Source organism: Diorhabda sublineata, chromosome 3 (assembly GCF_026230105.1).
Source record: "Diorhabda sublineata isolate icDioSubl1.1 chromosome 3, icDioSubl1.1, whole genome shotgun sequence".
In the NCBI taxonomy this organism is placed as follows: Eukaryota; Metazoa; Arthropoda; class Insecta; order Coleoptera; family Chrysomelidae; genus Diorhabda; species Diorhabda sublineata.
In genome coordinates, this window is record NC_079476.1 from 39,767,193 (window position 1) to 39,781,032 (window position 13,840).

The 13,840-nt window shown below is 33.6% G+C and overlaps 1 protein-coding gene across 3 annotated transcripts in view; it reads right to left on the reverse strand.

Annotated features, from left to right (window-relative positions):
* The window catches only part of LOC130441215 (probable G-protein coupled receptor 158), an 80,470-nt gene that overhangs the window by 32,835 nt on the left and 33,795 nt on the right, over positions 1–13,840 (reverse strand). For 2 of the 3 annotated variants that reach the window (XM_056774790.1, XM_056774789.1), the window contains exons 8-9: positions 13,034–13,282; positions 8,553–8,771 (exon numbers count right to left, since the gene is read on the reverse strand). In XM_056774790.1, the coding sequence (XP_056630768.1) occupies positions 8,553–8,771; positions 13,034–13,282 (468 nt within the window). Of the gene's footprint in view, positions 1–3,299; positions 3,321–8,552; positions 8,772–13,033; positions 13,283–13,840 lie in introns of all 3 variants that reach the window. The other variant, XM_056774788.1, reaches the window with a different exon arrangement.

Genomic DNA, 13,840 nt, shown 5'->3' on the forward strand with positions numbered 1-13,840 from the left:
ATTTTGGATGGAAAAGTTGAAGAGAGACCATGGAGAGAGCTCCGACTAAATCTTTTATGGTGGGAACAATATTTTTAAAATAAAATCGACACATATTGAGGAGTAAAAGTATAAATAACAATCTAATCTATGATAAACAAAATTAGTATTTTTTCAGTCATTCAAGCAAGTATTCAAAAGCAAATTCGTATTTAGCACGTTTTTATATCGTAACTCCTGACAGTAATACTGTTACATAAATGGAGCTCTTCTATAATATGAGAAGGACCTAAAAAGTGATTGCTTGAGGCGTTACGATAATGTATAAAACACCGTCGATCGTATACATACAGAATACATTAACGCTTCAACGCTATTAGTCGTGAATTTCGCGTTTAATATACTGTTGAATTCTATTTTGATTTTTAAAACCATCCAAGGATCGAATTGGACACTGGAATGTCCTTGAAATTCCAAAACTCGGAAGCATTCCGTTATCAATATCAAAATACTTATTTCCGTTTTAGCAAAAAATATTTTCACCATTTACTTTTCTTGATTGAATTATTTTACACTACAACGTTTTTTCTCCCTTTGGATTTCTATTTTTTCATTCGTAATCTGCACATTTTTCCTCAGTTCTATTTTTAACTAGTTTTAAATAGTCCATTTTACTTTTATCTAAAATCCGGTTGTTGTACCAGAAAACAACGATGCTGTGCGTAAACAGTGATGTGTCGATACCAAAATTTTTCGATTCTCGATACCGATACCTAAAAAATCGATTCTCAATTCTCGATTCTCGATACCGATACCGATACCGATAGCATTGATGTATAAAAGCAAAAAAAATTGTCTTAATACATCAAATAATGTACCGTGATGATTTTTCAAAATATGATAATTTCATTTTGATAACAATATAAACTGGAATAAAAAATAATTTTTCCGTCCATTTACTGGTATCGGTATTTTCGCGATTTTTTTCGATCGATTCTCAAAATCGATACCAATGACCAAGAACCGGTGGTATCAAGAATCGATTCATCCCTAATCGTAATGTGACATAACGTGAGATTGAAGCAACACATGATTCGACCAATCGACATGTCACCAGCGTTCTATTAAACGTAGAATGGTCAATTCGACATATATGTAATGCGTAAAACCGAAAGGATAGAAAAATCGTTGCCATTCTGTCTTCTTTAGTTTCCATCACGACATCAGCTTAAACAAAAATGTTTTTGGACAGTCAAAACAACGAATTGTTGGTTCATCCGCCCTACAGTCCTTGTTTAGCACCCAATGATATCGAAAGGTACAGCTGTACTTAAGTTTGTCAAGAAATTGGTGTTAATATTGGAATTTGAATTTATTGAATTAACAATTCTTACGTGAGAATATAGAGTTGATAAAATCTCCGTAGGTTGAACGTGTAGCCACCGCCATCCGGTAAAAGTCGTGGCGATGGATACAGATAATAAAGAGTAGCAAATCTGACACTTAATGTGTAGATAAAGTAGGCCAAACAGCAACTAAAACGTCACTATAAGTTTAGAACAAGTTTCTAATTGTTTTCAACCTGATAGTAATTTCTACAATGTAATATCATCTGATCGTTCATTATTTGGACGCAATTTTATTAAAAATGTTACCAGAGGCGTACGTAGGAAGAAAATCAAATATGATCGTTATTAAAATTTAGTTTCTCAACTTTATCATGTTGTTTGTTCGTTTTTAAACAATTAAAACACTTACTCAAAATCACTCTAGGAAAGAAACGAAACTCTATAATTTTTCTGCACAAGTACGTAATTTTAGGCTCGATTTTAAGCCTTGTACATTTGACATTCGTTATATATCATTCGTTTAGGTGAAATTTGTACTTAGAAACCTATTTTTTCATGACACGTTTAGTGAATATTATCTTTTTTCTCCCAATGCACTTTAAAACTGTTTTAAAGTACGTAAACAATAATTACCAAAAAGATATCGATTGTCCTTGACGATACCACATTAAATTTGTATCTTATTTAGTTCAAAAACACATTATGTTAATGAATTTTCAATTATCAACATAGAAAAAATCTTTTTTGTTCTAAAAACAACGTCAAACTTCTTTTCAAAAATGCTACAAATTCAGGATCTTGAAATGAAATCTATGAAAAGGGTGGATTCCGACATAGAATATTCACACTATAGGGATGATGGAACCTACACTATGAGGATGATCCCAGAAGTACCCATTTATTTTTCAACGTAATCTTCTTTCAACTCCATAAACTTTTCCCAGCGATATATTTGCTCCCGAGCCATTTTTTCGAGTCTGGGAACAGAAAATAATCGCAGGGGACTGAATCTGGTGAATAGGATGCACGAGGTAGTAATTTAAACTTTAATTCGATAATTTTAGCCATTGCAATAACGAATGTATGAGCTGGTGTATTGTCATGATGAAACAACATTTCATCTTAGCCAAATGCGACCGTTTATGTTTGATTTCTTCGCTCAAACTTTGCAACAATACTCGCCGTTGATAGTTTTTCCTTTCTCAAGATAGAATTATCCCGAAAAACCGACGCCATGGCCTTGCTTGCAGGTGGAACGGTTGCCAAACAAATACTAATAAACGTGGCGTTCTCAAACTTCAAACGTTTGCTACTAGCCTTTTTCAAGCAGCTACCACTATCTCCAGGTAAGGCCAGGTACTTCGTAGAGCAAATTTTTCTTGAAAGTATCCCAAAAAGCGCGATTTCTGAAACTGCACTACCCTTGAAGTATTGATTTCTGAATTTTCTGGCAGCGGTCACGATTAAACTATAATATTATACATCCATTTGGCTGTAACTCAACATAATAACTTATGGTGCTGTAGAAACCGTAGAAATCTATCCATAATTTCATGTAAAAAGTATTTTATCAATTAATAATAATGTTAATATATTTATTACTCTTAAGCTTGATTGCTAGCACGCTTATGCGTAAAATAGTCCTCGACTAGTAGGTAAATGTTATTCAAGTCCCTAGTATTTTGAATAATTATATGACTACCATGATAAACATGAATAGCATTCAATGAAACTTTAACTTGTCTGATTGTCGGTTTTCGCAGTTAAATCAAATATTTGCATGTCTATAATAAATTTAAATTAGTTTCAACAATCAAAATATTAACTTTATATTGAATATTCAAATCGCGAATCTATTTTTACATGTTACGTTTATAGAAATGCGTTTTCGTTTCCATATTATATTTGATACTGTGAATATTTCTATTTAATTGTGTTCTATCCACCAAAAATGATTCTAGGACCACTTACCTTCTCTCTGCTTCCTTTTTTCTGCATGAAAAAAAGTGAATATTGTGAGTTGATCAGTAAAATTCTATTTTAAGATATTTTTCATATTTATAAATGTAAATACAAATTTTCCAGGAAGATCTAGAACATTACCTAACTTCTGATACTTTCGAGGAGTTTTCCACATAGTATTAGAAAGTTTAAGACTTTTATGAGCAACTTTGCAGTGTCTTAATAAAACTTTATTATAGTTTCACCTAGTTTTGAGTTGAAGATAAAATATTTCATTTATTAAATCACCAAACTAGTATTCGTACAGTAAGATGAAACGCCATCGACATTTTGAAAACATTTCCACTAATATTTTTAAAAGTGTTTCACAATGCAGTCACTTGGTAAAATCCACAGAGCCTCAATTTGCAGTTCGTTTCCCACTCATCAAATCGTTTTCGGACCAATTTTTTTATCTCAACAGATTGTTGAATGAATGATTGATAGAAAAGTGCCACAACGAACATCAAAACGTTCACGAAAACTCACTAATGATGTGGATAGTACAAGGGAAAGGTTAGATCAAGCTTTGAGGTAAAAAGTTTTCTTTGATTGCGTCTCCTCTATCTTTCCGATGATCAGTTTTTTCGTTACTTGCAAAACTTTTTTCTAGAGTCTCAATACTTTTACAATAAACAGATTAAAATGTACTCAATTCTTGGACACGAGTACGAGGCATGTCTGGATTTATTGCTGTTAGCGATCAGTAGTTCAGGCTGTCCATGGCCTGCATATGTTCAAATGAAAGTTTAATAGCATGTAGGGAATGCCTTAAAAAGCAAAATCCACCCACGCCAATGCGTGGTTTTGCCCTAAGAGTGAGTTCTAGCTAGAGATTGAACATTTTTATGCTGAAAATAACCACGAATATTGATATAGGATCAAATTTTAAGCAAAAAATGGTTTTGTCCAATAGTTGGAGCTGAAAACTTTGATTTTCCTTGAAAAAAAAAACACGTTTTTAATCGACTTCTCATGAATAACTGAAGAGATTGTTTTTTTAAAATTTGCTTTAGGCATAATACGAACCGAGTTATGATTAATTGAAGGTTGAATATTTTTATCGAACGAAAATTTTTTAAAATTCAACGTCAAATAACGGGAAAACGGTCAACTTTTCGAGGTAATTGCACATAATCGCTTCTAAAGTACTGTTAGCAAGCTTTAAAATGAGGGTTAGTACAACTCTCTAGCATAAAAACTAAGACAGTTATGGTCGAAATAAAATTGATGCACACAATAACTCTAGAGTGATGGGGCGGTTGGAAAATGGATTAGAGGTTCCAAATATGGCCCTTTTAATGTTAACAATGTGACAAATAGTGACCGCCACTAATAATTGCATTATTTTACTATTTCGTCATTAACTGAACAATTTATCGTTCAAGTGTTTTGAAGAAAATGGTGGCGAAACGTTCAAACTAATGAAAAGTTGTGTTATCTTTGGGTTCCAAAAAAAAACTGACATAGTTCCATCCAGAGATTCTCCAGGTTCATTCCGTGACAACCGATGAAACATGTAGGACTTACCAGAATCAAAACAACGAAGTCTATAGAATGGTGACATCCCGTATCTTGTTTTGGGATAGAAAGGACTTGTTACTGGTAGATATTCAAAACAAAAAGCTTTACATAGTAAACGTATGTAGTACTTTATGATTATACCCATCCACATGCGGCTAATTAACTCAACTCAAGCCCTCATCAAAGTATTAGGTTATGAGTAGTTTTGATCAACGTTCCTACAGTCAGGAGCGTGCTTCTACATTTGGATAAACACCTGGTGGTGAGTTGGAATGATTGTCATGACAGGTAGAAAAATTTTGTAGAAGTTAATTGTTGATTTACCTGAATCACATACGAAAATATACAGAGTTTCTTTAGAATTCATTCCAAGGTTCTTTTTGAACCTTGTTCTCCAGGATTTTCTATGATTTGTTCAAAAATGTGTTCATGATTAATAATAAACAGTACAATGAATCTGTTTGAAACAGTATTAAATATCGCGTCCTTTTGGTATTTGTATCTAGTACGTGATCGCAAATCAGACACTAATTTTTGCAGCACACAAAGAAAATTGAGCCCCACCGGATCTGGAGAAGTTTCTACAAATCGGTTAGTTCTACGATTCACAATTGAAATTTGCTCTTCGGGTGATAATCTGGATGAATTAATTGTTGATTTACCTGAATCACATACGAAAATATACAGAGTTTCTTTAGAATTCATTCCAAGTTTTTTTTGAACCTTGTTCTCCAGGATTTTCTATGTTCAAAAATGTGTTCATGACTAATAATAAACAGTACAATGAATCTGTTTGAAACAGTATTAAATATCGCGTCCTTTTGGTATTTGTATCTAGTACGTGATCGCAAATCAGACACTAATTTTTGCAGCACACAAAGAAAATTGAGCCCCACCGGATCTGGAGAAGTTTCTACAAATCGGTTAGTTCTACGATTCACAATTGAAATTTGCTCTTCGGGTGATAATCTGGATGAATTAATTGTTGATTTACCTGAATCACATACGAAAATATACAGAGTTTCTTTAGAATTCATTCCAAGTTTTTTTTGAACCTTGTTCTCCAGGATTTTCTATGTTCAAAAATGTGTTCATGACTAATAATAAACAGTACAATGAATCTGTTTGAAACAGTATTAAATATCGCGTCCTTTTGGTATTTGTATCTAGTACGTGATCGCAAATCAGACACTAATTTTTGCAGCACACAAAGAAAATTGAGCCCCACCGGATCTGGAGAAGTTTCTACAAATCGGTTAGTTCTACGATTCACAATTGAAATTTGCTCTTCGGGTGATAATCTGGATGAATTAATTGTTGATTTACCTGAATCACATACGAAAATATACAGAGTTTCTTTAGAATTCATTCCAAGTTTTTTTTGAACCTTATTCTCCAGGATTTTCTATGGTCTGTTCAAAAATGTGTTCATGATTAATAATAAACAGTACAATGAATCTGTTTGAAACAGTATTAAATATCGCGACCTTTTGGTATTTGTATCTAGTACGTGATCGCAAATCAGACACTAATTTTTGCAGCACACAAAGAAAATTGAGCCCCACCGGATCTGGAGAAGTTTCTACAAATCGGTTAGTTCTACGATTCACAATTGAAATTTGCTCTTCGGGTGATAATCTGGATGAATTAATTGTTGATTTACCTGAATCACATACGAAAATATACAGAGTTTCTTTAGAATTCATTCCAAGGTTCTTTTTGAACCTTATTCTCCAGGATTTTCTATGATCTGTTCAAAAATGTGTTCATGATTAATAATAAACAGTACAATGAATCTGTTTGAAACAGTATTAAATATCGCGTCCTGTTGGTATTTGTATCTAGTACGTGATTGCAAATCAGACACTAATTTTTGCAGCACACAAAGAGAATTGAGCCCCACCGGATCTGGAGAAGTCTCTACAAATCGGTTAGTTCTACGATTCACAATTGAAATTTGCTCTTCGGGTGATAATCTGGATGAATTAATTGTTGATTTACCTGAATCACATACGAAAATATACAGAGTTTCTTTAGAATTCATTCCAAGGTTCTTTTTGAACCTTGTTCTCCAGGATTTTCTATGATTTGTTCAAAAATGTGTTCATGATTGATAATAAACAGTACAATGAATCTGTTTGAAACAGTATTAAATATCGCGACCTTTTGGTATTTGTATCTAGTACGTGATCGCAAATCAGACACTAATTTTTGCAGCACACAAAGAGAATTGAGCCCCACCGGATCTGGAGAAGTCTCTACAAATCGGTTAGTTCTACGATTCACAATTGAAATTTGTTCTTCGGGTGATAATCTGGATGAATTAATTGTTGATTTACCTGAATCACATACGAAAATATACAGAGTTTCTTTAGAATTCATTCCAAGGTTCTTTTTGAACCTTGTTCTCCAGGATTTTCTATGATTTGTTCAAAAATGTGTTCATGATTAATAATAAACAGTACAATGAATCTGTTTGAAACAGTATTAAATATCGCGTCCTTTTGGTATTTGTACCTAGTACGTGATCGCAAATCAGACACTAATTTTTGCAGCACACAAAGAGAATTGAGCCCCACCGGATCTGGAGAAGTCTCTACAAATCGGTTAGTTCTACGATTCACAATTGAAATTTGCTCTTCGGGTGATAATCTGGATGAATTAATTGTTGATTTACCTGAATCACATACGAAAATATACAGAGTTTCTTTAGAATTCATTCCAAGTTTTTTTTGAACCTTGTTCTCCAGGATTTTCTATGTTCAAAAATGTGTTCATGACTAATAATAAACAGTACAATGAATCTGTTTGAAACAGTATTAAATATCGCGACCTTTTGGTATTTGTATCTAGTACGTGATCGCAAATCAGACACTAATTTTTGCAGCACACAAAGAAAATTGAGCCCCACCGGATCTGGAGAAGTCTCTACAAATCGGTTAGTTCTACGATTCACAATTGAAATTTGCTCTTCGGGTGATAATCTGGATGAATTAATTGTTGATTTACCTGAATCACATACGAAAATATACAGAGTTTCTTTAGAATTCATTCCAAGGTTCTTTTTGAACCTTGTTCTCCAGGATTTTCTATGATTTGTTCAAAAATGTGTTCATGATTAATAATAAACAGTACAATTAATCTGTTTGAAACAGTATTAAATATCGCGTCCTGTTGGTATTTGTATCTAGTACGTGATTGCAAATCAGACACTAATTTTTGCAGCACACAAAGAGAATTGAGCCCCACCGGATCTGGAGAAGTCTCTACAAATCGGTTAGTGCGACGATTCACAATTGAAATTTGCTTGTTCTCAATCTCATACTCTTCGGGCGATAATCTTGATGAAACACATACGAAAATATACAGAGTTTCTTTAGAATTCATTCCAAGTTCTTTTTGAACCTTGTTCTCCAGGATTTTCTATGATCTGCTCAAGAACGTATTCATGATTATTGTTGTTGTTAATTGGCCTGGATACCCATAATTCTTTTCCGATTTCCAAACTATTATTATTAAAATTTGTATTCAATTCGAACTAACTTGGTTAGCGTGCACATGGGGACATTGCCACGTTAGTTTCAGTATGGTTAATTTTGGAAATAGTAGTAGTTAATGGTCCTGGACGTTCTATGGAACGAAGATCTTTCAGGTTTTCCCAAAGGACATATCGTTTTTTTAATTCTAAGAAATATTTACCTGTAGGCTGAATCTTCGATGCTGGGCTTTCCTTCCTCCGCGCCTCTTCGATATGTGAGGATTATCCCTGCATAAAGTTTTGCTTTTGAATATCTCCAATTGAAGATAGAGCCTCTTCAATTCGGCTCTTATATCGTCGGGACTCATATCGGCAAGGGTTACTTCTCCTACTTCAACATCGCTATTGTTGCCCGTTAGAGGACCGTGCGCATTCACATCCTGAAAATAATAAATCATGGACCAACTGCTTCGATGGAAATATTTATTTACACTATAGGTTACATTGAAAAACAAAGACGCTCAATTTTTAATATTATAAATCAATTTTATAGCTCAAATCAATAATAGGTGATTGGTCCAAGTTGGAATTTCTGGAACTGTTGGTGATATTCATACTGAACACACTGTTTACACCAACACTCACGATTACACTATCTGACGCGCGTTTCGATAACTAAGTTAACGTCCGAAGGTAAACTAAAATCTAATGACTTGACTTACGTGTTTTATACTGAATTTTTCCACCAATAAACCTTCTCCCGCGAAAATTAATTGCAGCGGGATTGGGCAGACTAAGAGATCCGTTGTTGTCCGGTTTAAAGAGCACATAGCTCATTTGAGATATGGACGGACCGGAAAATTGTCAAAAAATGTATCCAAAGATAACTTTTTGTATGTATTTGAAAGCATAGAAATTGCTAGATGTAAGAGTAGCTTAAATAGGGACAAAGGGCCAATTCCTTACAGCAGAGGAGTTTTCCCGTTGGAATTAATTTTCGCCGGAGAAGGTTTATTGGTGGGAAAATTGAGTATAAAACAGGTAAGTCAAGTTATTAGGTTTTGAGTTTACTGTCAGTCACTGAAGACGATAACTTGGTGATAGAAACGCGCGTCAGACAGTGTAATTGTGAGTGTTGGTGTTAACAGTGTATTTGCAATGTTATTTGAATATGTTTTTATATAAGTATTTTGTTATTAACATATCAAATTAATATAATTCAATTATTGAATTAAAATAATGAAATATCTTACGATTTTCGATGTTTTGGTTTGATACAGTACTGCACTGATATGTTTATGGCTTGAACCAAAGTAGAACATAACGTTCAGATGTCCGATGCTCATCAGTCACGAAGTTAATCGGATTATAAATGATCTGTTACTCAAATATACTAATATGTATAACAACGTGTTGCGTTTTTTCTTTCCACGCGACGTTTGTTAGTTATAAAGATGAAATAAATATATTTCAGTCGAAACAAATTAGATACCAGATATGGGATTAGTGCCCTTCTCGACTGAATCCCGATTTTATGACACAAATGGCCCATTAAGACGCTCAAGAACCTTGCGTTATAACAAGCACACAAGATAAGGCGACGACTATACATTATTTCGGCACAAAGAGACATTTTTTTACGATCCTCGGTTGTCTGAAGTTAATATTATTACGTATAATACAACTCGCATGAATATCTTAAAAGGTTAAGGCCTTTTTAAGCTTATATACTGTTCCGGAAGCAGTCGTATGTACAGGGTATCAAACATGACGTGACCCTTATACTTTTTTCAAAACCTGTAACAAACTTTAATTGCAACTTTCGAATTTTAAACGAAACACCCTATATTTTATCGCGTTTTTTTTGATTTGGTGGTGCTTCAACAGGCTCGGAAACTACTACTACTTTCAAAATCCTGAGAAACTTGTTTTCTAATGTTATTAATGTTAGTTCAGGATAATGAAGGCTTTTCTCAAGGAAAAACGTCGCGAAACGTTTCAAAACGTTCCCTCTCGATAACCAACGTACCTCGTTATGAATTTCAGACAAAAATTTTCCGGACCGTCCATATTTCAAGTGAGCTATGTGCTCATTAAACCGGACAACAACGGATCTCTTAGTCTGCCCAATCCCGCTGGAATTAATTTCCACGGGAGAAGGTTCATTAATGGGAAAATTCAGTATAAAACAAGTAATTTAGTAGATTTTAGTTTACCTTCAGTCTCTGAAGACAATAGCTTGGTTATAGAAACGTTTTTCGGACAGTGTAATTGTGAGTGTTGGTGTAGTGGTGCTCTAAACAATTTTAATCGTAAATATCGAAAGTAAGAATGGAATATTCTAGGTTTCAACCCTGTAGAATTGTGGGAATGTTGCTTTGCAGAAGGAAGAAATAAATAACATCAAGATTAATGTTGGTCAAAGTCAAAAGTGGTATATATGGAGAAAGAGATTAAACAGATGAACGTAGCAAAACAAAGGAAACATGGAACATGTCGAAATGATTAAATACGTGGACTTGACAATACACAGAAAAATAACAGTCGACGCGGAAATAAATAAAATAATATCAACTTCATGCATTATTAAGATCCTCCATAGACAAAGAAGAAATAAACAGGAAAACCTAAATGGAACTATAAAAGGAAGTAATGTTACGAATAAGTTCGTGAAATGAGTCCTTAGGCCGGCCCTGTCCAGATACAATGAAATTTTAAAATTTGGCGAATTCGCAACGCACCTTTCATCTACTTTTCATACATGGCGGACGCGCATTTGATGTTTATTTAAAGTATTTCTTCTAAATAATTTCTAGAAAAGTCTATTAATGTAATTGTTGTTTTTATGTGTTCAAAAGTTTGTAGAAATTATTTATAAGTGAATTATTATGATTTAAGTGTATTATATACTGTGTAAATAAATTAAGAACGTAAGAGACAGTGTTTATTAATTCATCCCTCGAATAGAGTGTCAAAAAATATGAAAAACGTTACAGAAAATTATATAGATAGTGGGTATATGATTTTCAACTGTTTAATGCCGAAATCTTTTTTTTTTCTTATCATAGAATACAGAAAATCGAATGGGCAACCCCCACATCAACGTATTAAAGCAACCAAACTGACATAAAAACTTTGTGCGATTTCTAAGTTTCCTCCTGTATAGTTTCTGGTAATGGATTGAGATCGTGGTTTTTTGAAACTGATTCCAAGGATGTTTGAAGGGATAAAATCCAAGCGTTCTGGGTAAAAACGTGGACAATGAAAAATATTATTTACTATTCTTTGTAAAACCACCGCTGTTCGATTTGGATTAGCATTAAAATATTTCTTACTACGAGGATTCCTCCGAGCCGTAAGTTCCACGTAATGTTCGGGAATATATTGAGTATCTTAAAAATGATACCTGGAACAGTTTTAGGCGAGGTGCAACATTCGTTCGGGGCACAAACAAACACACAACGGAACAAAATGAAGGAAAGAATGAAATAATAACTATTTGACAATAAATATTTGTATTTAGTATAGAGAAAGTTACGGCTTGAGTGTTGTGGTGGAAAAATTATAGTTTCAACAAAGACACTCTGTAAATGATCGAAATTCCACTGATTTCAATTATTAGAATAGAGTTTAAGTTAAGAAGTAACTTTATTTTCTAATGTAAACACAGAAATTTGGTTTTCATTGTATGAAAACACTATACAAATTGAATATGTTAATTAAAAACTTCTGGAAAGAACAAAACTTATTAAATGCAGAAGATATTACAAAAACTCGTGAGAAAATCTTCAAAAAACAGTTGAATATCTAAGCGAAATAACATATTTTTCTCTTTTATAGTCTAGCCGAAGCAGGACGGGACTTTTTTGAATAATAACGTTACCTATAACTAGTTTTCCACAAACAGTAAGTGGAAACATGAAAAATTTATTTGGAAAAAATATGGTCGTATTTCAAAAACTGGCGCAGTTTTACGTATTCGTCAATGAATATATAAAACAGAAATAGTATTATGAATTTTGTTTTTCTACAGTGAATACGAAGAGATTTAAGTAGTAAAAATAAATATAAATTATATCAAAGCAGAAAAAATTGTTGTCAAGATAATTTTTTAACAGTAATTCTCGTTTTCATTAGACGGAAACATGTGATATTTTCAGGAAAGCATATCACGTTTCATTTAGAACGAAATACTTTCAATAATAATAAAAAAAATAGAAAAACTTTCACAAATTCAGATATAGGCACTAGAATTTATTTCAAAAGCGAAAACTTATCTCGGAATCAATATATAATTTGATTATCGACATTTTTGTAGACCTAAGATTCCTTTTCAACGGTATCATCAAAAAGATCGTCCTCATTTCTCAAAAATGGTGGCTTGTACGGGATAAATATCCCATTGAAATTGTCGGGAACCCACTTGATCTTTTTGGATTTTGCATTATGGCACTCCGTCGCAAATTGTTGTAAAAACAATACTGACATACTAGTAGCAGGTTTTTGACAGATCAAGAAGCTAGTTTGCTAATCTGAGTTGTAGAGGGATGTTCCAGGATTTTAAAGTCCAACCTATCAATGATTCCTACAGTGTGATGGCTAAACTGCGACCAAGCGTTGTGATTAAGTATTAATAAAATAATAGAAAAAAAGTGTGTCTAATTCTCAACTTACCGTGGTACGTTTTAAAATCAGTACCCACCTTGAATGCATCCACAGGAAGTCGACATGAATATTCTTGTGCTAAATTTCTAACTTGTTTCTGTTGATACCAGAATTTCGGGACGAAAATCAATAACAGCGCCATCGTTTGAGATATTTGAGTTCTTATACAATATATTATTAGAACTAAATCTGGATGAAGCCCGGGCAGGATAAGGATACGAGCTACGTAGAATAATGTACTAGAAGCTAATTCCAAACTTATTGCTGCGCATAAAAATGTTCGTTCCTGTAACAAACCGATAAATTAATTAAAAAAAAACATGAGAAATCAACTTAAATCAAACTCCGACATGTGAGCGTGTCCTGTGAAGCCTCCACCACCGGACAAAGTCCATACATGGATGCTACACTGGATAATCCACCACAACTTGTCATTTCGACAGGTCCTCATCATGTAACGCGACGCGGTTTCGCGTATAGTTTCTTTCCCTAGATCTTCTCGAGTCCTCGATGTATTGCTTATGAAGTACAGAGTTACCGTGTCGATAATCACACAAACTGTAAGTTCAATATTCATCTGCGAGAGTCTAGTCTTTAGATTGAAGACAACAGTTGCAATTTTCCTTGGGACACCACTATAACCATCTGAAATATTCCATCAAATCATTTTCTCTTAAGTAGCAAAAAAAGCCAGTGATGTATATAATGAAAATAAGAGCTGAAATAGCGAGGTTGAGTGTGAATGTTCCTAAATATTATGGATGTCGCCTGACACTCCAATTTATATCTACCTAAATGAGAAACTTTGCGACGTCTATTTGTGTTTATCACATTTATCATCTCG